Genomic DNA, 23,890 nt, shown 5'->3' on the forward strand with positions numbered 1-23,890 from the left:
GCAGCTTAATTTGCTTCATTTGCCAAACTATTTGATACGATATCATAAAAATGTAACGCGCTGGAGAGCTACCAAGAGATTTAAGTTTATTTCCTACACAACCGTGGCTTAATGCTTCTGTCCCTATGGCAGCAGTTGCTTATAATGAGCTGTACACACACACAGCTCAACAGTTTCCAGATAAAGGTTTCCCCTGATGCAGCCTGCAGTACAATTTTGGTGAAACAAAAATGGCATCTTTGTCATCAGAGTGGGAGTTATGGGATTTGTCCTGATGGCAACAATTGCTGACTTCAGTGTCTGGGACTGCTGAAGTGTATTTTGGGAAGCTCCCCTCTCTCTTTTCCACTGTGTGGAGCAGTGGGGAGCTATAAAGATGTTGTTCACAGGACCACTGTCCTTGTTTCCGAGTGACCCAATTCACAGCCCTCAATAGGATTAAATGGCATGATAAGAAAAAAGCTTTTCATTCTGAAGTTGTAAAACTGACCCTCTCCCCCTTTCAAGAAGCCCCCTCAGGAAGATTAATATATCGGCCCCAACTGGAACAGATGTCAAAACTCAAAACAGCTCTTTCTTCATAAAGTTTATAAGTATTTTTAAAAGAGGTGGAGGAGGCTTACTATATGCAAGAAGATAACATTAAAATGCACAGCTTCTCAGGAGTTGAAAGGATGCTTTTCCTACAAACTCTCTCTTCTCTTTATCTTATCTGCATGGAAAGTAAACAGAAAGTCCCCATTACCTCTCAATATCAGTGAGTCTGGAAGAGTCCCGGAATCCTTTAGCAAAAGGGTTGCTGTCAATTTTCAACTTGGTTATCTGGAAACACAGAAAAGAGCAACACAACATGAATATAGTGTTAAGGTATTGCAGCGTACAAAGTGTTAACCAATCCATCCTCCTGACTTCACTGCTAATTTTATCCATGCTTCTCGTGTGTGTGTGCACGCTGCTCTTGAGATGCTGCAAAGCTGGGGAGGCAAACCAGGGTGTATTACACATATGGCAATGGAAAGACTGAAGGGCACAGTGGGCTCAGCCTTCATGTTACCCAGCGCAGGAGGAACCCACTCACGTACAACATTACTGCTTCCAAATACTTTAACAGCATGAATCAGCTTGTCTTTTCCATGAGCAATGCACAGCACCCTGCTAACATCTGACCCTCGTTGGTAGAGCTGCACGTCAGCTAGCGTGAACCCAAACTAGCAGCCACCTCCTGCAAACCTGAAGACGTTGCTTCAATTCAGTCCCACCTTTTTTTTTTTTCTTCACTGCAATGCAAATGTTCTCAGCCAGACCTACCACCCATCACATAGGAGCAGTTTAACTGTTTTTGCATGGAAAGAGGCTGAGGAAGGGAAGGAGGGAGGAAAAATGTAGGGACAACTCAGATTTAAAGTGACAAAACCTGGGTTAAAGGAGTAACCCCATTAAAACCATCACAGTCCTGGAAAAACAGAGGTCTTGCAACCAAAACTCTCCTCCCTTCTTCAAATGCAACTACAAACCTTCCTAGTGCATCCTGTCAGCCTTTGCATTCAGCCAGAGTCACCCACTGATCAGTTGTCTTTCTGCCTCAAAGCATCAGGGCCCCCCTTAACTTTGCAGTCAAACTTTTCAGGCATAGGTGGTGGCTTCCACTGTGTTTTTTTGGGAGCAGGAGAAAAATACACCATCGCCCTTGTGAAATTTTCTAGCTGTCCAACCAAATGAGATTTGGTGAATAAAACCTGAGGCATCATCATAATATTCAGATTTTTCCAGCCATACTTCTTCCAAGAATTAAAAATAAAACTGTAAGTGGGAGTTGGAGCTTGACAAGGGTCAGCACAGGACCTGTCCTGCAAGGCAGCGAATGCCACCAACTCTAGCTGAAGCCCATGAAAATCAACAGCTCTCAGCATTTCATACTGAGCGGCTATGTCAGCCTGGCTTTCCTCAAAAAAAAGCCTGTATTGCATAGGCCACAACCTCATTTTTAACAGCTGGCCCTCGAGACTCAGAAGGAAGAGGGATATTTCCCAAATCCTCAAACAATCAAATGGTCTCAAACAAAGGTATTTCAAAATGGGGTGGCTTCTCCTCCAAAATTAAAAAAAAAAAAAAAAAAAAGAGGACAACTGAATCCAACTTTTCATTCTGAGAAAGAGGTCTCCTGGGAGGGAAACACAGAGAGGGAGGGATAGGCTTACAAAGACAGAACCTGAGTATTTAATTACTGGTCTGCAGTATATGAACGATGTGCTGAGTGGCTGCTCCTGTGGCTGCCACCCACCTGCTCTGCCACCCTGGAAGACTCACTGCACCCCTGGGCTGCTGCCTTCCCTGCCTGGCATTTTGGGTCCATACAGGGGCAAGTTCTCTGGGGAAGGTCCTTGCTTTGGGGCACTACATAGGAGGTACTGCAGGTCACCGGTTGTTCCCGTGGGCTGGTCAAACAACACGGGACCTCAGCGCTGGCTGAGGGTTTGAGGCTGTCTCATCATGCAGGTACAAGTGGTGGAAACTACCCTGAACACTAGCCTTGTCACAGGACCTTGCAAGAGCTCAGCAAGTTAGTTATAGTCTCATCCTACTCCCAAGATACCCATAAGCCCTTGACTCATGGTGATGTTGCAGAGAGCGGTGGGTTAGTGCCTCACGTCCAGCAAACATTTTTATGGCAGCATTTTGAAAACTACCTTGAAAAAAGACGAGCTCTAACTAGTTCCATCGACTTAGATCACCAACGCACCGAGCCAACTGCACTGCAGAGTAATAAGGACGTCTATTCATCTCTTGAGCGTATTTTCACCAATCAAACTTCCATTTTCCTAATATTAAAGATTTGGTATGACATCACAAAAGAAACTTTTTGTATCCACCGAAGCCAGATGAGACTCAATCATTTATGGCCATATTTTTCCTGAGAGACTGTCTCACAAACAATTAGAGAACATCTGCTAGAAAGCATTTTTAAATGAAATCTGACCTACAATTCAACTCTGTGGCAGTGGTTTGACTGTTTAAATAAATGCATGCCCTTTAAATCTTAAATTATGAGATAGTTTGTTGAAAGTGTAATGTATTTAGCTTTTATCTAATAACCTCCAGAAATGTAATCAACCCCTCCTTAAAACAGTTCTGAAAGAAATGGCAAAAATGAAAAAAGGCTCCATTTTCATTAGTCATAAATAAAATGACAGCATCAACCTCTAGGGGTTCCGGAGATGTTCCATTGAGAAATTTTCCAGGACTCAATGTATGTGCTTTGGGAAGGTTAGTTTAGAAACATCTCTGGTGTAAATATCATCGGTAAACACAAATCCATCCTACAGAAACAAATTCCAGGTTTAGCTGGTTTTGTGCCTGTTACTATTTTGCTGGTTTCTACAGAAAGTTAAGTGGAAAAATCTAACCGCCTGTCCAAACGTTATATTCTTGAGATTGCCAGGTGCTGAATGCATTTTCCACAGCATTCAGATACAAACCTGGGTTTAAAATCAATACATTCTGATATTAAAGCCTTAAAGCGGGATGTGGGGGTCTGTCGAAGGACCGACTTAATACTACGACTATTCTCTTCAGAGCTTCTTTGGCCCCCTATACAGTAGTTTCATTTTATTCATAGCATCTAGAAATTAATTACTTTTGCTTCATATTAAGAAATGCAGACTTCTTTAAATAATCCAGCAGGTACACGGACTCTGTGATGCTGCCTGCCTACATGTTTGGACAGTACTTATACTTTTCTTAACTTGGGGGGATTAGAGAGGGAAAGAGGTATTTTTTTTTTTTTTTAAGTGCCACAGTCATTAAGCCCTTAAAGCACACTCTGAATCACACTGAAGCCAACAACATATTTCCACTGACTTAAATATTAAAGCCCTATCCACCATCAAGCAGAACCTCTGCTCTCCGATTGTTTATATACTTCCTAAAATTACTCATTAGCAATCCATTGTTATGATCTCCTCCATTTTGTATATATTATTCACTGGCATGCAAATTGAAATTCAAACATCTGGATGTAATCTGGGCAGCCTCTGAAAAGAATATCTCTGAGTGATTTCCCTTACGTTTGAGCCTTACAGCTTAATTAATCAACTTTTTAAGCCCATGAAATCATCATGTGCAAACCAGAATATCTCTCAGCTAATAGCTCATGGCGTGAAAGATCACTGCAAATAAGAACAGTTCCTTAATGAGCTATAATAAGAAAGAGACTAAATGATAATATGCAAACAGCTTTGTATAGACAGAAGGGAAGACAAGTTAAAGTCTCTCTCATGTCACCTTTACTCCCATGAATAATCCTTACGGCCCTTTGAAGTTAGTACTACTACCCGTATATGTAAAGAATTACTCCCGAATATGAATTAGGTTGGGCAAGGTCACTAAAGACCTTGGCATGGAAAGGTAGGTTATATCAGAAGTTTTCCTAGTTTAGATCGGTGAAAAGGGAGTTTTCAGCAGGGTGGGATTTAGTTAAATCCGTGGAAATTAGCAACCGTACTCACCAATTGATTCTGGTAGGCGGTAACAGCTGTAAAAACTGTCTCTGGAAAGATAAATGTCCTGAACTCTTCCGACTTCAGATTTAGCAAAGAAGCTGTGTGATCCTTCTTCTTAATAATGTGGACCCTTGGCTGGTACTTGTGCATGGAGTTCAAAATGATCTGCAAGAAAGCATGAGAAGGCACTGTCCTGAGAGGAAGGTTAACAGGACCCTTGAAGGCTATAAAACCGTAGGGGAGAAAAAAGATCCAGTTAACACTGCAGGGGAGGCATCTGAAATCTAACTAGCCAGGGGTTGATATTCAGAGCAAAGTCTCCAGCTCCTTTGGGCAGTTCCAGAAAATGAAGGTGGAAAAGCAGGCACCTCAGGAGCTGGTTTCCTCTCACTCCTACGCCGCTGCTGAGCACACGTTTTTTGAAGTATAAATACCTGTTCCTACAGGTGAGGTGTTTTACATACAGAATTTGTTATTGCTAGCGTGTGCCCCCGTTTGCAGGTGTCAGCTGCAAATATAAATATGTAACTCTTGAAAGCTCGTGACCGAGAATCCACATTTGCAAAAATATGCAGGTGCAGAATGAAAACAGGCAGAAACACCTCAAAAAAAACCAGAAAAAGATAAAGCCCAACCAAAAAACCACCACCACAAACCAGCTGACCAAAAATAAAACTCCCCAGATCCTTTTACTGTGGCAAACCTTTAAAGCAAACTACTTCGTAGATGCTCTTCACCACAGACTACCAAAAATGAGAGCAAGAAGGGAAACCAGTACAGAACCCCAAAATGACCAGGTTTTGCCATTTTATCCTCATTAATAATTGTTTATGAGCTCTCAAAATAATTCTAAACCTACCGTACCAACTAACCAATTTCAATGTTCACTGGAGTCAAACCGAGAGTCCCACTTGCTTCAGTTACCCCTGGCTGGAGGCCTGTTCGGCTGCCTCTAACCACAGTATTACAATATAAGAATTAAATGCAGAGCTCGGCTTGCACCAGTCCTTGTTTTGGATATAATCACAGTCACAAGACGAAATTGGCAATGGTGTGGGTGGTTCTATTTTGCAGGGGCCATAATGATGTTACAGCCAGCTCTGTACATCTGGAATAGCTAATGTGCATTCCTCGGGAAGCGTTAACTTCAGCTGAAACACAGCAGAAGTGGTGCAGTATTTCATGCTAATCCAGTCAATGAGAAAGGTTGCACGTTGCATTGGAGTGGGGAGCTTAGACACAGCTTTGTCACGGCTAAAATTTCCATCAGCGTTTTCTTTGCTGCTCCTTCTTGGCCAAATATTGCTATGATTCGCGCTGTGACTTTGGGGGGTGCACACAGCAACAAGAAAGTCATTACAGTGATGGGGAGCCATTGTCCTGAAAGTGTTGCATGTCTGCTTTTACCAACTCGGGTCCTTTCTCAAATTACTTCACCATTTTATATATGCACACACACAATGGCCATTGACCTTGCCGATAATATCCTCAACACTTTTCCCTCTCTTTGTAAAATGTTGTCTTACCAGCCTAGTCACTTGGGCTGCTTTAAGCAGCTGGAAAAGACATTTTAAAGGACGGTGCTTGGATGGTGATGAGCTTACAGAGGGGTTGGTCCACAGAGCTCAGCGCTTCCCATTGCCTTTCGTGGCCGCAATATCCACACCAAGGCATTACATCTGAGCAGCAGCCGAGCGGAAGGAGGAAAAAGCTGTGACAGAGCAGCTCCCACACATGCCCTTTCCTTCCACTCCTCTGTGAATGCAAATTGTGATAAAGAAACTCCATTTTGCAAACAAGACCATGTAATCCTTTACGAAAGTTTTCCGAAACCAAAAGTGTACATGGATAACATCCCCTGCCACGATGCTCTACCCGCGCCCTCCCACCAGAGGCAAGTCGGGTCATTCAGGTACAAAACAAGTACCGAATGTAGCCAGGAGGTCACAAAAGACTCATGGCCAAGGTTAAGGTCACTATTTCCTTTTTGTGAGGGTCTGTGTAGGTAGTGCTCCATCTGCATCCCCACAGAGGCTGCCAGTGTTGCAGTACTCACTGATATTAAAGTCAGCAGGATACTGCACAAAGATACCCCTTAATATCCATGCAACTTCTTATGTTAGGACCATCAAAACAGCCTAAAGGAGTTAGATACACAGGGTGCATCTCACAGAGTACCCCCCAAGGGTGGTCTCAAAGTCCAAGCAGTCCCCTACCTGCATGGTGTAGCTATCAGAAAATCCCTGATGCCAGCTCTGCGATACTCATGCTGGTGTGCCCCAAGAGAAACATCAGGTGCATGTATACTTACAGCAGCACACGCTTACTAGCAGTACAGCATGGTCACGGGCCCCCAGCCATCCCATCTGCCTTCGTGCTGACAGCCTGCAGCAGGGGAGATGACCAGGATCTGTCCTTACAGGATCCTGCTTGCTGTAAGGTCAGGCAGGTTTGTAGGCATCTGGCTCCCACTGGCTACAGACCGGTCACCAGAGGCAATCTGGATGCCAGCTGCGAAATCCCCGAGGTGACTTTGAATTCAGGAGCTACGCTGTGAATGTGGCTTCCACATTCACCAAAGAGTGTTACCAGGCAAAGTTTGCTTTCTAAAAGCATGGAGGTTCCTAATTTCTGCCAGGTTGACTTTAAAAAAAAACACCTGGGCATAGCTCCCTGTGGCTATTCTGAAACCCCTGCTTTCACAGTTACCTGTTGGCCATGTTCACACCTTTGTGTTTGCTTTTGCAAACATTCATGTGTTTAAGTTTTGCTATCATAAACGCCAGAAAAGCAATTACGATAATGTATACACTCATGGCTCACCTCACCACAAACCAGAAACGATGCCACCCCAACTAAGTGCAACCAAAAGTCCTAAAAGAAGCAGTCTGTGTGAAAAACATCACCAGAAATCCAGGAGGAAAAAAAAAAAAAAAAAACAATCACGTTCATAAATGTTCCACAGCCAGAAAAATGGGAATTACTCGCTTGACTCTAAAAATCCAGAGACAGGAGCCATTTCCTTCCTCTGGTGAGGATATCTGAAAGTGTTTCCATGGAGCAAGCTGTATGTCATGCACACAGAGATAAGACTTCTGCCTGATGCTTGAGGAGAATATGTACATAGCTATGGGGTTATGCACGCTGCTGAAGATACACAAGCAGAGATGCTTGCCAACTCCAAAAGTCTCGCAATAAGAGAAAACAAAACAAATGCTAGAACAAAAAAATGCTTCTCTTCTCTTCAGATTCCTTTTCAGGAAATGAACCACCCTACAAATAAAACACCACAATTACCTTGACAACCAAAACTGTCTTCTGGAGGATGGAGAAAGCAAGCAACTAGAACAAACTGGAATCAGGTTGGATCCAGCTTCTCTACCTATAACTGGTATTTAAAGGCATCTTTTAGGTCATTAAAACTTCCTCAGGAACCAACATGCCTTAGCAAACATAATTAAGATTTTAGCAGGTCAATTAAAAAGATCTCATCAGTGAAGAAGGGCTCTTTCAAACTGAAGGGAGGGGTTTCAGGAGGCATTTCAATTCTCCCCTTCTCTTAGTACATGGAAGCTCAGAAATGCCATTGGCCATAGCACAGTGAGCCCACCTTAACGGCTCCAGAGTATGAATTTCTTCCTTAATTCTACTGAGCATCCAATGATGGTATTTGCATAGCTTCAATAAGGCAGCACGTAAAACCTGACACCCTGATTTGGAACATAATAACCACAAAATATTAAAAAGGGAGTGCTCCGTGAAGGCGTAACACCTGTCATGCAAATCTCAACATGGGATCAAGCCTTCAGGGCTTATTCTTAACTGAACATGCAAAACTTTCCATCGACTTCAGCTGTCCAAAGCCTTCGCGTAAAGAATTGGGATCCACCTCTGCTGCTTCTTGGAAAGTTAATCAGGAGGCCACATCTCAAACGCTACGGATCATTTTCTCCCACTGCCTGTATGTGAGACAATTATGTCTTCTTGCTCTGTCACATGTCTCTGTTCCCGACAGCTTCTCAGACCTACTTCTTTTTTATACTCATCTGGGCTTCTGGGAACTGCACTGCTCCTAACTAGTTTGCAATATACTGCTGCGAGCCCTTTATTAGAGGCACACATGGCCCCTGTTATGATGAAAAATGCTTCTTTTTAAATGCGCAAGTATACTGCTCTATCATCACTCGGTGATAGAGCCTACAAATCTTCAGCCTTGCCCTTCTACAGATTATGAAATAAAAGAGAGAAAAGAAGAGAGACATTCTCCACTAGTCAGGAAGGGAACAACGGTGGGAACCGGATTCAAGAAAAATATACCCACGAACGGATCTTTAAAAGAGAACAACACAGAGGCATCTATCTGGGCTTTCTTTTGTTTTGTTGTTTGTTGTTGTTTTTTTTTTAACTACTTTTGTTGTTGTTGTTTCCAGGATGAATTTTAAATGATCGTGGCTGTGGTTCAATTCTTAGGTCTTGAAATGAGTAAAAATTATCTTTTGGATGAGAAGCATTTGCACAGAACACAGCTCAGACAAACAGCCACTGTCTCACACGGTCTGAAAAGGCAATAAATAGCACACTAGGGGAGGGATTTCTGACACCACATATGCCACAATTATTCAGCTTTACAGGTTAGTTACCCCTACACATGCTTCAGAGTTCAAAATCACTCCTCTCTTCCCGACACCTCATTTACTAACACTGCCTTTACGTTCGTTCTTCTTAACTGCCCTGTTCTCAGCCAACAACCCTTTCAAATCCGTCCCCCTGCTCCTTCAGCCTTCCCCTGGGGAACTGCCGAGCCCAGAGGCAACACTTTTAGCTCTTCCTTTGCAATTTGGAGGCGCTACCAGGCCATTCCTGCACTTTACAGGCACTTTTGGGGAAGGGACAGGATGGATGACACTTTTTCTTACCACCTACCATTAGACAGTCAGGTAGCTAAAGGAGTTGTCCCCGCTGATGGAGCATAGCAGGAGCCCATGGCCAGAAGCTCTGCATCCTATTTACCAGCTTCCAGCCTCAGGGCTTGTGACAACAAACTGGTGCTGATCAGAGCTGGGACCTGTTTCCTTTAGCGATCCAAGGCCACCCTGTGGCACCTTGACTTTCAGGTAGCCTACAGTTATTTCAAGGGCAACTGAGGCACATTTATTTTTCTAATTCGATAGCCCTTGCTTTGGTGTCACATCGGTATTTTCTGCTGACTCTGTGCCCATGCTGCGCTCACTCTGGAAGTACAAGAGCTCTTATTGATGGGCCCAACCCTAACAGGTTGCCTGTAACAAGAGGGAGCTTCCAAGCACACACGGAAAAGCGTGTGAGCTTGCTAGCCAGTACATGTGGCAGAGCATACCGCCATGTCACAGCAAAATGCTGGCAGAAGCATGATAAAAAGCTCACCTGCCTCCCTTCTCTCCCTCACTTTGATGCTTGACTCCACCCTGAACTTTTCCGCAATGGATGTCCTGCCTCTGACAGTGGTAGGAGCATAATTTGAACGTTTGCATTGACCTGGGCTCTACCTTATGAAAGGTAAAAAAACTGATTTCTGAAGTCACCTGTTCCTCTACAACAGAAATTAAAACCCAACATGTTTAAGCTTCATGCAGTGTTCTCCTCCACTGCGGTACGAAGGGCTAGCCAAGAGAGGTATAAGGTCGGGGCCACAGCAGCCTTTCGCCATCGCAGTCTCTCTCCTGCAAGCTTAGCCCTGAGGCACAAGCCAGCAATTCCCCTATGGCGGTTCCTTTACCCTTTCCCACAAGGAGGGCTACTCACATGGCCATGCTGATCCAGCTCGTTGTTGGTGAGTTTGACTTTTTCGAAGGACACCATCTGCTTCAGCAGTTGCTCTCCCGTGAACGGGGAGTCAGGGTGCACGTACAACCTAAAACACACAGGGAAAAGGCCTGCTCATAAAAAAAAAAATCTCACCTCTTGTCTTATGCATGGGCACCACTTCCATATGAAATTAAAACACCCATAATATCTTGCTTTCGGGATATGCAGTGGTTTCACGGATGTGGATTTCCTGAGAGCTTGGAGCTGCTACTTGAACAAGACACACACAATCTCCCCCAAATTAATGAATGCCTGAAATACGACCATTAATGAAAGACAGTAAAGCAGATGACTTGAGTTGTTTAATTCACTGGAATGTAATGAAGAATCCCATCTCCAAGTGCTAGATTGCTGTCTAACCATACCTATTATTTTATCTAGTTATCTGAAATGGAGACATTAACTAACATTCTCTGTTGTGTCTTTTCCCAAATGAAAAATTGATCATGTCTTTCCCCACAGCTGAACTAACAAGCACTTAAAATAACAATGACTACAGCTCCAAGAGAAAAAACATGGTGTCATTAGAGAGATAATGGGGGAATGTAGATAAAAATGCATTTTTCTTTATATGTAACATTAAGCCGTGATAATGATTTTAACCTGCACTCGATCACGCGTTAGCTGTGGTGACGTCTGTTTATAAGAGGTTGAAGGCTGCAGTCCAGCACAGTGGTCTGACATGAAAAAATTAATTGCAGCTCTGTAATTAACAATCCACCACTTGGGAAATTAAGCAGAAGAAAAGGAAGCACAGAAGACATGTAGATACAATGATATATACAATATGACTAGACTAATTACAAGTGCCAGGCTATTTAAAAACAATGATTTTATAGGAATAATGTATTGCTGAAAATTATTTAACTCAAACGTTCTTCTGTGTTAGTGAATTAAGAGCTGAACTAGACCTTCAGCCAGTGCAAACCAGACCTGTTCTGCTTCTGTCAGTGTTGGTTATCACTCACTGAGGGCCTGACTCTCTTTTTGCGTGATGTCTTTGGCCACACGGATGGATTTCTTCCATTAGACGGGCGGGGCAGCACTGCGATGCCGGGTTAGAAAGATAAACATTTTTTGTTGTCATTGAGCTACGATTTTGGTTAGGCAGAAGGAGAATGGAAAAACCACTAAACGATGGGGCGTAACTCTCTGATAAACTACACTGATCCCTAATCAAGGAATGCCCATACTAAAGGCGCCGGGGAGTACAGCTCTGTTGTTCAAAGAGGAAGGAGATTTGATCTTGCACTCTTCGTTTTTGCCAGCAGAATCCCTGAGACACAGCGAAACTAAAGTTTTACCAGCACAGCTCGCTTCAGAGGTGCAGGATGTTTTCCTTACATTGATCCGAAGCACAGCTTGGCTGCTATATCTGTGTCCACAGGAGGGATGCTGAGCCAGGGTTCCTGTCGCAATAAAATATTCCTAGCATACAGGCGTCCTCACTGGTATCGACTCTGCTGATTGCACTGCAAGGCTCATGAAAAATTATGATGTATCTGAAAACCCAAGACCTGGAATCCTGTTATGTCAAAAGAATTTTACCTCTCATGAAAATTAACTTTGCCTCCCTGTAAAAAACTGAAAATCTCAATCTTTAGAGCCCTGAATTAGAGAAGGCAAAACAAAAAGAGTCCCAAACACATCCTGCAACTTTTCAGCTGGTCTTGTGATATTTTTTTTTTTGGAGCCTGACTCCTAATTTCTAATGTCTGGATAGCTAATAATGTTTACTGTGATCACAGAGTGTTAGGCTCAGCAAGGTTTGGCTAAATGGGACCAAAAAGCCAAACTATTTCAAGTATGTGCCAGGGAATGAGTAAGGATCTTCATGTGTCTAAAAGCTGAGCACAATTGTTTTACACCATGGCTGGTTAACGCTTGGCACTGCTTTCAAACTACAAAGTGCCTGGACTTTAGCAGAGCACTAACGGCAAAGTCACTGAAGGATGGGCACCTGAATATCAGTTACATAAATGTATTAATAGACCTTGCTTTTCTTTACTGGTTTGCGACACGCTGTCGATCCCACTGCAACACATGGTTCCACCTGGTGAACTACATCTATCCACACAATTATCCTACAGCCTGAGCTTGTACGCCCTGGAGAAGAGGCTTGAAAACTAGACATATCGCCCTCCGAAGTAGAAGTAGTTGACGAGACCGCGAGCGCGCACAAGCAAGCGGGTTAGAGAAATAAATGTGCACATTCCAGCACAGCACACGGGGCTCCCCCAGAAGTTTGCATGGGCTCTGCTGCCTAAGGCCGGCCAGATGCGAGGGGCTGCTCGCTTCGATTCACAAAGGCTTTAAGAGCCATATTTGGATGTGACTTTGCTCCACAGTATATAATGTTTCATGATATATGCAAGGTTTGGGTACTGCTTCCTTCTTGCATATTTTGGAATGCGACACCGCTCTCCTTCTATTTAGTTTAACAGTTGGTCTGGTCCTACAAGCCTTGTGCATGCCGCTTTTAATTACCTTAATGTCTCAAATAATTTGCAAAATAGAATACCTTCTAAAGGTTTCCTACCTAGAGTTCTCTGTAAACGCTATAACTTCATTAAACAAATGATTGTAGCCAAATACAGTAAAAAAAAAATGAAAAACAAAAAAAAGACAGACTTTTGAATGAAAGAAAGGAGGTGAAAAAGGAAGAGCAGCGAAAAAAGGTGCATGCTGAAACTTATTAAACTGATGTTTCACACAGTCTTAGCAATTTGGAAGGACAAACATAAAATATCGCATAGGAATTCTATCCCCAGATAGCACTTTAGAAGATTTACAAAAGACTCCGAGAAGTATTTTTATTTAAGTGTTCATTGCAACATAAACTTGTCGTAAACTCTGACAGCAGGATAAAACTGTTTTTTGTAGAAAGTTCCCCAAAGGGTTAATCTTTCAAACAGAATCACAGAATACTTATGAATCTTGGAAAAAAACTGTCTTAGCATTGAAAGTTATTTTTATGATGGAAAGAGCAAAACACCTAACGGGTTCGATCCTGCAAAGTCTTAGACCCGTGCATAACATGACTGCTGAATAATTCCCCTGATGCCATTGTGCCTGTGCAGATGCAGGCAGTGATGTGCGTGGGGAGTTCGTACCTTGGTACTAGCGCCCAGACGCTAAGCACGCCTGCGCTCCTCCCTGACACTCCTCAAGCAAGGAGAGCTAAAACCATGTGTTTGGGGGACAAGAAATCACGAGTGATAACTTCATTAAGGGCTTCTGTTACTAGGGCAGGACTAAACCCGTTTCGCGATGGGAGGAGTACTACTTTTAATCTGAGCAAGACTGAGGCTTCCCACCTCAAAAGATGCATTAACACTCCAGAAAAAGCACTAGTGATGCAAACATCGTCACGCTGAATCTCTTGACATCTTTTTTTCTCACCAAACGGGAGCAAAAGAAGCAGAAAGTACATAAATGTATACGCAAGTACTGTTCATACAAAGAAAAAGTAATCTGTGCCTGCGATCAATGGTCTTTTGGCTAAGCATCCTGAAAATGAAACAGGAAAGGTACACGTTTGCACACAGGGGCAAAACACCCTGAAAACATCCTGAAAATTAAACAGCACAGGTATACATTTGCACATAGGGGCACTGACTCGATGAGGACCTTAAAGAGCTACCACAGTACGATGATAAATACTAAACTCCAAGAAGGTTTGACCCCAGCTCTAAAACAGTCAGTAGGGCAGTTGCTAATTATTCCAAGGATCAACCTCTTGTCTTACACTCTTGTATTTCCTCATTGAACTAGTCTATGCCAGATAATGTGAATTAGCCGTCTAGTTAAAGGTATCCCGAAAGGCACTTGAACAGAAAAATAAGAAGGGGACAACCCTGCCTTAAAACTATTTCTGTCCTTCCCTTATTTCTTCTTTTGATGCTGACTCTTTTGGAGCAGGATCCATGTTTTTTCTTTGGGTTTTGATCAGTGCCCATTACAATACGTCAAATGAAGCCCTCAGACGTTAACCACATTGCAAGAAGGAGTTTTTGGCCATGAAAACAAAGCCAACATAACTCCTAGGTTGCTGTCTTTAATCACAGCTTCTCTGCATGCGCTTTTTGTTTGTTTACTTCCCTGAGCCGCCTTCCAGAGATCAGCAGTCAGCAAGATTTCAGTCGAACTATTTATATGAGAAAAGCGTGCAGGATTTGGTCCCTATACTCACACACACAAAAAATGTGCTTCCATTTCTTGCGTTTCACTTCTAATTCCTGACTCTGTAATAAGCAAGTTCTTAACCCCGGGCTAAGCCACCTGGAGGGGATCTGTGTGCCTGCACAGAGCCCTCCACGAAAAGTTTCTTTGAAGCCAGAGAGGCATCCACGTTATTTCCATATCTCCGGCTCTGACTCAGCAAAGCCGTTCGACATGTGCTTCGGTCTTACTGGGCTTGGGGACTTAAGTAGGCACTGAAGTGCTGGGCTGAATACGATGAAGCGTGGGTCTCCACTGAAGTGCCCTCCTACCGTACAGCCTAGTGCTGTAGCCTCAGTTTCCCGATGCTGAAAGGAGTCAGTCATTAATTACATTAACAGAATGATTTTAGAAATTAGTTTTCTACAGCATTTTGTTTCTGTATAGAAAAGGGGGGGAATTTACTTGATTTTTTCCCTAACGTCTCAGAAAATGTCATGATTTCTTAACAAAAAAAAAAAATCTCTGTGCTGTAGAACTGATCAATACTTTGCCTGCTGTCTAAGAGACGACTAAAAGCAAGAATAAAATTATTGGTTAGCAAACGCTGGATATGTTATCAAGAAATAATGTAATTTCAAGCATAAACAGCACTGAACTGTAATGTAGTATTTCTACTTTGACTTGGCTGTTGGTGCTTGGATTGCTTTAAATTATGAGGTCAAATACTGGGGGTGGGGGGGCAAACCCAAGAGACAAATCAATTTTTTTTTTTAAGCTTTCTTATCTGAATTGAAGCAAACTTCATTTAAAATTTATATATATATATATAAAAATAAATAAAAGAGCCTTTAGCCAAATCCTGCATGCCTTGGAACATTCAGCATAAATCAAACCTCAAGCAGAGATTTGAGGCCCGATTCTGCATCACAGAAAACCAGAGTTTTGCAATCAACTTTGTTGAGCACAGACTCGAAGTCTTAGAGCACTCTTTGCTAACAGCGTGAAAAGATTAATAGCGAGTATTTCTTGAAGGAAAGGAAAATAAAAAGCAAAGAAAATAAAAGAAAGACCAGCAGTAGAATCTACAAACCTTGCAGGGAGCGGAGGATCAGCTTTTCCAGCCACTAACCAGGAAGACCTGTGGTAGGCATATCTATATCTTTTATTGTCCACAGGAACTATATCCATTAACACAATGTACTTGGCTTCAGGATCCACTCCCGAGAAGGAAACCCTGATCGTAGGAAACATTCTCCTGAAATAAAGGCAAACCGGAAAATAAATACATGGAGAGCAGAAATAAGGGAGCTTCTGAAAAGCTGCTAAAATTAGGAATTATATTTAAACAGCCTGAAAAAAAATTAAAGCATCTATTGATTCTGCTTCAGCATGACAGAAGTTAAAGCCTGTGTCTCTCTAATATGCACAGAAATTGCAGCTTGAAATCAGAACGATTTTTTGGAAGCAAAAAGAAAAAAAAAGATAAAATGGGAAAAGGAGAAATGTACTTTTGCCTGTTAGTTAAAAGTACACAACGGTTTCAGAAAATAGTTGTACCTAAGGTACATAAGTCCTTAGAAACGTGGATTTTTTTTTTTATGGGATCCATACTAGTGTTAGGGAAATATTGCAGAAAATATTTCTGTTAATATTCTCACATATTTTAGATGCATGCTCTTTTACGCCTGCTCGCGATATTACTGAGAGGAATTTTCAAAACTAAACTTTCCTTTCTTCACTTAAGTGTTGACAAAACGGAACTTTAAAATGTAAGGGTTTGCCGTAGACCAGAAATAAATAACTTTAAACAGTTTAAAATTTTAAACTTCAAATTGCACATTTTACACGTACTTTTCTAAACTATTTTTTAAAACACGTGCTGGTAGAGCTCGGTAGTTAGAAAAAAAAAAATCATCAGGGAACTACAGTAATAACAAGTGACTACGAGGATTACAAAACCCGACAAGACATTTGGCTCCCGCAGGCTGCATTTGACCGACCCACACCCCAAAAGCTTTACTGAAGAAACGGCACGGTTCGAGGTGACGAGAAAGCCTGGGATCCTTTTGCACATTATTTGCAACCGGCAGAAAAGCAAAGCAAACCGAGCCCAGACCGAATTACTTCCCCACGACCCCGCATTTCCCTCTGTCTGTGCCAACCCGGCCCCGCAAAATGACGGCACCGCACGAAGGAGCTGTTGGCCGCAGACCAAATTATTAGGGAAACAACATTTCTACCCGGCCGCCGGGACCCCCCCGGCCTGATTTCGGCCGGCCGCGCTGCACCGCACCCCGCTGCCGCCCCGGGCGCACCGCAGCGGCCGCCTCTCCCTCTGCCCCCCCACCCCGGGGCTCCGCGCACCGCACCGCGCACCGCCGGGCTGAGCCCGCCGAGGGGCTGCTGACCAGCGCGGCGGCAATTAAGGGGCTTCACCCTCCTCCTCCTCCCCTTAGCCCATCCGTGCTGCTCTCCCAAAAGAAAAACCGCGGGGTTTTGTTTGTTTTGCCTTCCCCCCGCCTCCCGCCCCCCAAAGCCACTTTTAGAAAGCTGCCCGGAGGGCCCCGGGGCTGCCCGGCCTTACCTCCCGGATTTGGTGATGATCATCTCGGTACCCAGCTCGTGAAACTTGTCCCAGAGCTCTTTGGTCTCCAGGCTGCAGGAGATTTTGGCCATCTCCTCGCTGGGGATGATGGGGGTGGTGGGGATGAGGGGCTCGGTGCACAGGGACGAAGGGCTGGTGCTAAAATCCCCGTGAGGGTCCAGGCTGGATAAGTCGCTCAAAGGCTGGGCGCAAGAGGATTTCTCAACGAATTGTTCTGCAGGGTTGGGGGGAGGGGGGGGGGGAAAAAAAAAAAACAGAACAAAAACAAAAAAAAAGAGAGGGGGGATTCAGCCAGGACGGGGCGATCGCCGAGAAAAACTATTTTCAAAAAAAAAAAAGCAGGCATTTATCGTTCAGCTGCTCTCCCTCCGGTCCAGCAGACCCCCAGGTCCGCGCTGTTTCTTCGGCGTCAGCTCATCATTCGAGGGCAGGCGCGGTGATTTTCGGAGGTTAGCTCCGGGAGGGGCCCGGAGCGGCGCCTCTCCCCGCAGGCGCACCGGGAGAGATGCCCGGGGGGCAACGGGGAGCAGCGCGGCCCCGGCCGCATGGCCGCCCGGCTATTACCCTCTCCGCGGGGCGCGGAGGGGCAGGGCGGGCCCTGCGCGCTGCCCCCCCCCCCCCCCCCCCCCCCCCGCTAACCGAGGGTTTCCACGGAAAGGTCGCTAATTCTCATTAAAACGGGAGCGCTCGGCTCCGGGGAGCTGCTGAGGGCCGGGGTCGCGCTGGGGGAGCGCGGGCAGCTGCTCCTAAATTGCGCCGCTGGCAGAGCGCGTAACACAGAGCCCGAGCGCGGCCGCGCAGGCTCCGCGCTTCCTCCGCGGGGAAGCGAGCTCCTGACACTAACGCAACGCCGGGCGCGGGCTCACCCGCCCGGAAAGCCGGGTCTGCCCAGCCTCCCAGCCGGTCTGCTGAGGCTGAACGCACTCCGTTGGAGAAACAGGCTCCGGGGGAGCTGCGTGCGGCCACGCAAACTGCGCGGAGGCGCTGGCTGCGCGGGTGCGGTAGCTGCCGCCGGCGCTGGCCGCCCGCCGCGACTGGCTCCCGCCGGCCCTTCCCCGCCTGCAAGCCCCGGGAGGCTTCGGAGGCTCCGTTGGGAGTTTCAGCCGCAGGAGAGGACAGGAGGGAGCAGGGCTGCGGGGGTCTCTGCCCCGGCCCCGCGTTACGGCACCGGGATGCGGCGACGGATCCGCCGGCAAGAAACGGGAGGCGCACAGATGCGCCCTGCCCCTACCGAGAAAGATTTCGCCCAAGTCTCCGGTTAATAAAAGCCGAGTTACAGGCGGTCGTTTCCCTTCGATTTCTGATTGAACGGCGTGGGGGGAATGAGTTTAAAAAATTGAAAAATTCATTGAACGAGCGTTTTCAGAAAAAAAAAAATGGAGAAAACTAGCTACGTTTAACACAAGACCGTGCAAATATGTCAAACGGGAATACCACAACATTCCCGGCCTACGTTATCGCCTAGACTAAAAAATAAAAGTTTACAATGAATCCCTGGACTATTTGAAATCTATTGAGTCAGTTGATTAGATGGAGCAGACGCTGAGAGCTGCCTTTGCTAAATTCTTATAAGATTGAATGTGATCGTGTTCATTGGCGCCCTGAAAGTTTAATACTTTTTTTTTTTGTAGTTTTCTGCGAACTCTTGGATACATGCAAGGACCACAAGCCGCAGAAATTGGGGGGGGGGGGGGGCAGGGGGAGGAGGGGAAGATGCTAATGCTTTTTAAAAGCCTGCGGGAATCCGAATCGAGGGGACCGAATAGAGGCGAAATCGCTTACCCGAAAATCGCGAGGAATTACTATAAAAATTCTCGCGGTCGATGTAGAGTAAAACGGTCCCTATGAGCCTACATCGAGTGGCTGTGGAGCGAAGGGATTTTCAGGTCTACGTACGAGTTTTACTACCCCTGGTGAGCCTGGGCACGATAGCGGAGGTTGTCTTATTTGACTCCAAAAACATAGACGATTTGCAATAAATACTTAAGAGGTTCATTTCATACCAGCGAAGAGAAACGTAACTACTTTAGGGTGCGAGATTATTCTACGAATGGCGAAGCTGGATAAATAAACGGCGTAATTTAAGCCGGAGGAATTTAGAAAATGGTTTGTGCTATAAACGGCCTCGCCCGAAAACGGCGGTGGGCGACGAGGAGACTTAACCGGCTTTCGCGGTGCGGCTTTTCCTTCTGCAAGGGGAGCCCACGGGCAGGGGGAAACCCGCCGCTGCCCGACCCAGCCGCCGGAGCCTTGAGGAGGGTGAGCCCGAGCGGAAAGCGGGCTCCGCCGGGGACAGGCGGACGGACGGGAGCTCCGCGCCCCACGGATACCGGCGGTCACCCCCGTCCCCACTCACCCAGCGGCTTGATGGTGCTCTCGGGGGACTCCTTGTCCTTGGAGCTGCCGCTCGACATGAGGGCGGCGATGGAGAAGGCGTTGGCCCGGGAAGAGAGCTGCGGCTTGGGGGGCGGCGTGTACTCCATGGCCACCCGGCGGAGAGGCGGCTCGGCTCGGCGTTGCCCGGACGGGGCGGGCGGGAGTACCGGGGGTAGCGGAGCGGGGTTACCAGGCGGGCGAGAGGCGCTCTGCGCCCGGCGCTGCGCGCTTCCCCGCCTTAACGCGGGGCCGCGGAGATCCTATCGGCCGGCGGCCAATCGGCGGCGGGACACGTCAAGGGCCCCGGCCCGGCCGCGGAGGAGGGGGCGGAGGCGGGCAGGAGGAGGAGGAGGAGGAGGAGAAGGAGGAGAAGAAGGAGGAGGAGGAGGAGGAGGAGGAGGAGGAGGAGGAGGAGGAGGAAGGAGGAAGGAGGGAGGGAGGGAGGGAGGGGGGAGAGGGAGGGCAGGGCTCGGCTCGGCTCTGCCCTGCCCGCCCGCGGGGTGGGCAGGGGGCGGCCGGCCCTCGGGCGGGCTCGCCGCCGCCGCTCCCCCTCCGAGCAACCCATCCCCGCCGAGGCCCCGGCTAGGGGAGCGGTTCGTGGTGCGCCCCCCGCTCCTCTGAGCCCTGGCGGGGGGTTGGGGGGGGGGGGCAGGCCACACGGCCGGGGATGCTCCCGAGAAGCTCCCTAGACTATTGGCTTTGCCGAGGCAAGAATCAGCGGAGAGATGGTCGAAAGGAGGAAAAGAAATTGGGTTTCTTTTTTCTCGTGCGCGCGCGCGCGTGTGTCAATTTTCTATTTTTAATTCAAATTTTAAAATCCACAACTTTTAAAGCAGCCGTTTCCGTCGTTGTGTGCCTTCTGCTGGGACAGAAGGTTCCCTAAGGCTGATCGTGCACTTGGTTTTCCTGCACCGGATCCCAAATTTTGTCATCCCAATCAGATGTACTCGCCCCGACCGGCTCCAGGTGAGACCCTTGCTGGGTTCCCGTCCCAGCCAAGCCAGTGTGCGGGCCACAGGTCGCACAGTTTTCTTCAACTCCTTTTCATCGGCTCCACCAAACTAGATGGTACTGATCAAGCGCACAAGACAGAGGGAAAACCAGGACGGGCGGATGGTGCCAATGAGCAGATTATTCCGAGGCAGTGATTTAAGCAGGTTGCTCACCAGTACTCTTTTAAACACGTCACGTAAGCATCCTCCCGTAAATAAAAAAGCGGGGAATTTAACTAGAGCCCTTCAAATAAAAAGAGGACTGAAAATATTTCCTCGCTAAAACGACTCAAGAGGACACGCAACTTTGTCAACTAAAGTTCCAACTTCTAAACCTAGAACAGAATCCGGGGGGCTTTTAATACGCAGGCTTGTGCCAAGAGGCGTGCCGCTGGAAGGACTACCCCGGCCAGGCACAGATCTGTGCGACTCCTATTCCTGCTGAACTTTATTAATTAATACGGAGAAACAACTATTCGGGTCACCCTTCACAGCCCCCAGAAGTGGGCAACACAAAGTAGTGCCTTAACGCTTTGAAATGAGCGAGAACCAGCCGCGGGTTGCCCTTTTATTACCTGAGTTTGCTAATAGATAGAATATATAGGTAGAATAGATAAGTATTCTATCACAAACAGGACGTGCATATTTAGAAGCGCCGGAAGCGTCTGGCAGCGGGCTGAGGATTTCAGTGTGGCCCACAGTGGTCCGGGGGCCCGGTCTTGCCCAAGGCGTAAGCTGGGGGAGAGGGGCGCGGAGGAAGAGCCCAGCCAGCCCCCGCGGCCGGAGAGCCGGGAGACCCTGCAGCGGCAAGGTCGGCTCACGAAGCGTCGCCTCTTGCCACAGAGAAAACGAGACGAACGATTCTCCCCACATCGATCCAAAGGAAACAAACAAACAAACAAAAAAGTCCCCACATCGCTTTACCGCTTTACTCCGAGGGAGAGCCCTCCTTTTAACAGCGCGGTTTCCCTGCGGGACAGCCCCGCTCCTAGGGCCGCTCCCGGCGTGCGAGGGGCGGCGGCGGCGGCGGCGGGACGGGGGTCCCGGGGTCCCGGCCCTGCGCTCCTTTGGCCCGGCCTGAAAAGCAGGGTCCGGCCTGCCTGAAAAGAAAGACAAGGGAGGGTACAAATAGCCTGGGGAATTACCCTCTTCGCCCTCCCTGTGGTGGTGGTGGGGATGCCTAAGTCCCCTTTGGTTTCCTACCTCCTCTATGCGCCACGCAAATAAGGACGATAAAAAAGCTGAGCCCCCGTCAAAGTAACAGCGCAGCTCTTGCAAAAAGAGATCTCCCTTTCCCCCTGCTTATCTCCGTCCCCGAGCAGCCGGGTCGTAACGTACCTGTCCCTAGCAGAGGCTGCTCCCGGCGTGCCCGGCCCGTCGGGGCTCGGGGCGGGGGGGGGGGGGGCGGCGGCCGGTGGCCGTGAATATTTCGGTGAGGACCGCAGCTGGCTGGCAAACACCGACATGCGGGGATCGGCTCAGCCCCGGGAGCTGCGGCAGCGCCCGGACCCCTTTCTGCTTTTCCTCGCCGCGGGACTTCCAGCCCCGCGGGGTGACCGGTCACTGCCTTTAGCTCGGGGAGAAGGACTCGGCCCCGGCGGGGGGAAGAGCTGCGCGGGGAGGGGGAGCGGGGAGAGGGGCACGGCGCGGCCGGGCGCGGGGCGGCTCGGCGGGCGAGGGGGAGACCGAGGCCGCGGCGCGGCCGTGGAGCGGGGACGGGGCTGGCCATCGCCTCCGGGCAGGGGGTTCCTCCCCTGGGAGAGGGACCGGCCTGGGGGACGTGCGAGTCCCTGCTCGTACCTTGGAGATCAAGTACCAGGGTGGAAAGAAAGCGGGTGCTTCGTTTTATTTTATTTTAAACGGGGTCCGTCCACACGGGATGGCTCTTGTTTGCTCAGTGCAAGCTTTCGCTCAATCCCACGAGAATCTTTATTTTCTCAGTTTTCCCCTCGCTCCGCCTCCGATAAGGAAATGAGCCTTGTCTAGACGTCCAGAGCACCCCCTCCTCCCCCGTGGGCAATGAATGGAGCTCGGCTCCGGCCGCCTAATCCCCGCTGCGGCTCCCTCCCCCGCCGGGGAGACACGCGGATCCGGGGACCCGAGCGGGGAAGGGGCGAGAGCCCAGCTCCTCTGGGCTGCTCTGCCGCCCCTGCCCATGGCCCTCTCCGGGGATGGGGGGGCTTTCAGAGGCGGGGGGCGTCGGAGGGACACACCGCTACCCCAGTGCTCTTAGTCCCCCTCTGCTTTCCCAACCAAGGGGATGTAATTAATAAACCCCTGCGCGCCCTTCCCGGGGGACGCGAGCCGGGGCAGCCGATCCCCGCCGTCCTCCCCAGCGCCCGTCCCCGCTGCAGCCGGGCACGGAGCGGCTGTCCCCGCTGTACCGACCCCGCTCCCGAGAGCAGAGTTACAAACCCTGCTGCACCCGAGCAGGGCGGTTGCCTTGTATGAACCCGTTTAAATTAAATCCTCCGTTTTTTCTTTATCCACACATAAAGAACACGCCACCTACACCGCAGAGTTTGTTTTCTGTCTAGGAAATCCATGTGTTTGTCGCTAGAGTCAGTCTGGTGTGGCAGAGCCATTTCATTAGGCTTCATTATGCTTTCAAAGTACCTTTTTTTCCACCCTCCTTTGCTTAAAAAGCTCCTTGCTCTCTTGTGCTCTGGCAAAAACCAGCGTGCGGGTGCGGGTAATCGCTGCGGGTAATTGCTGCGTACCTCGTTGCGCTCGTTCAGCTACCAGCTTTAATCAGGATTAGATCTCAGTTTCACTGCCAGCTTTCAAACAGGGAGCTTGCAGCCCCCCTCCAAAACGTCTCTCTGGTCCCTGAAAAGCAAAGGCGAAAAACCTGATCCTGTGAAAACGATGAACGCCGCTTCTTCCCGGCCCTTTTCTCACCTAGCCAAAACCACGACGGGAACGAGACACGAAGGGAGAGAAACCTGCAGAAACCCGCCACGAAACCTAGCGTCCTGCCGAGCAGGAGGGATGATTTCAGGCGCGCCTTTGCTTGGGTGACATGAGCTCCGACCCTGCGCGCTTTTGCGCGGCCGCGCAGCCCCGCCGGCGGGCGGGGTGTGCGGAAAGGGGCGCGGACCGGGCTGGGGACCACGCTCAGGTTTTAAGCAACTGTTTCGCGCAGTGATGAGAGGGGCCACCGCTCTTTTTTTTCTCTCGCAAAAGCCCCCACGCCGCGCGCTTCACGCCGCGGGGACAAATCTGTACGCAGCCCCGCGGCGGTACCCACGGGGCTGTGCCCCGAAACCGGCCCCGGCTGCTATTTCCCCGCAGAGCACCGAGCTGAGCTGACACCCGCTCCTCTCCCGGCCGCCCCTTGGGATAACCTGGCATTTGCATCCCATCCCTCCTCCTCCCTTACTTCCCCGTCTCCCCTCCGGAGCCGTCGC

At 48.2% G+C, this 23,890-nt stretch overlaps 1 protein-coding gene across 1 annotated transcript in view; it reads right to left on the bottom strand.

Annotated features, from left to right (window-relative positions):
- The window catches only part of TBX20 (T-box transcription factor 20), a 34,897-nt gene extending 15,302 nt beyond the window's left edge, over positions 1-19,595 (bottom strand). Inside the window, exons 1-6 of the mRNA XM_076332294.1 lie at positions 19,469-19,595; positions 17,092-17,326; positions 15,598-15,762; positions 10,281-10,389; positions 4,506-4,664; positions 746-822 (exon numbers count right to left, since the gene is read on the bottom strand). Coding sequence (XP_076188409.1) covers positions 746-822; positions 4,506-4,664; positions 10,281-10,389; positions 15,598-15,762; positions 17,092-17,326; positions 19,469-19,595 — 872 coding nt within the window. The remainder of the gene's footprint in view (positions 1-745; positions 823-4,505; positions 4,665-10,280; positions 10,390-15,597; positions 15,763-17,091; positions 17,327-19,468) is intronic.
- Positions 19,596-23,890: the final 4,295 nt, after the last annotated feature.

The sequence above is a fragment of the Aptenodytes patagonicus genome, chromosome 2, assembly GCF_965638725.1.
Source record: "Aptenodytes patagonicus chromosome 2, bAptPat1.pri.cur, whole genome shotgun sequence".
NCBI classification, from domain to species: domain Eukaryota; kingdom Metazoa; phylum Chordata; class Aves; order Sphenisciformes; family Spheniscidae; genus Aptenodytes; species Aptenodytes patagonicus.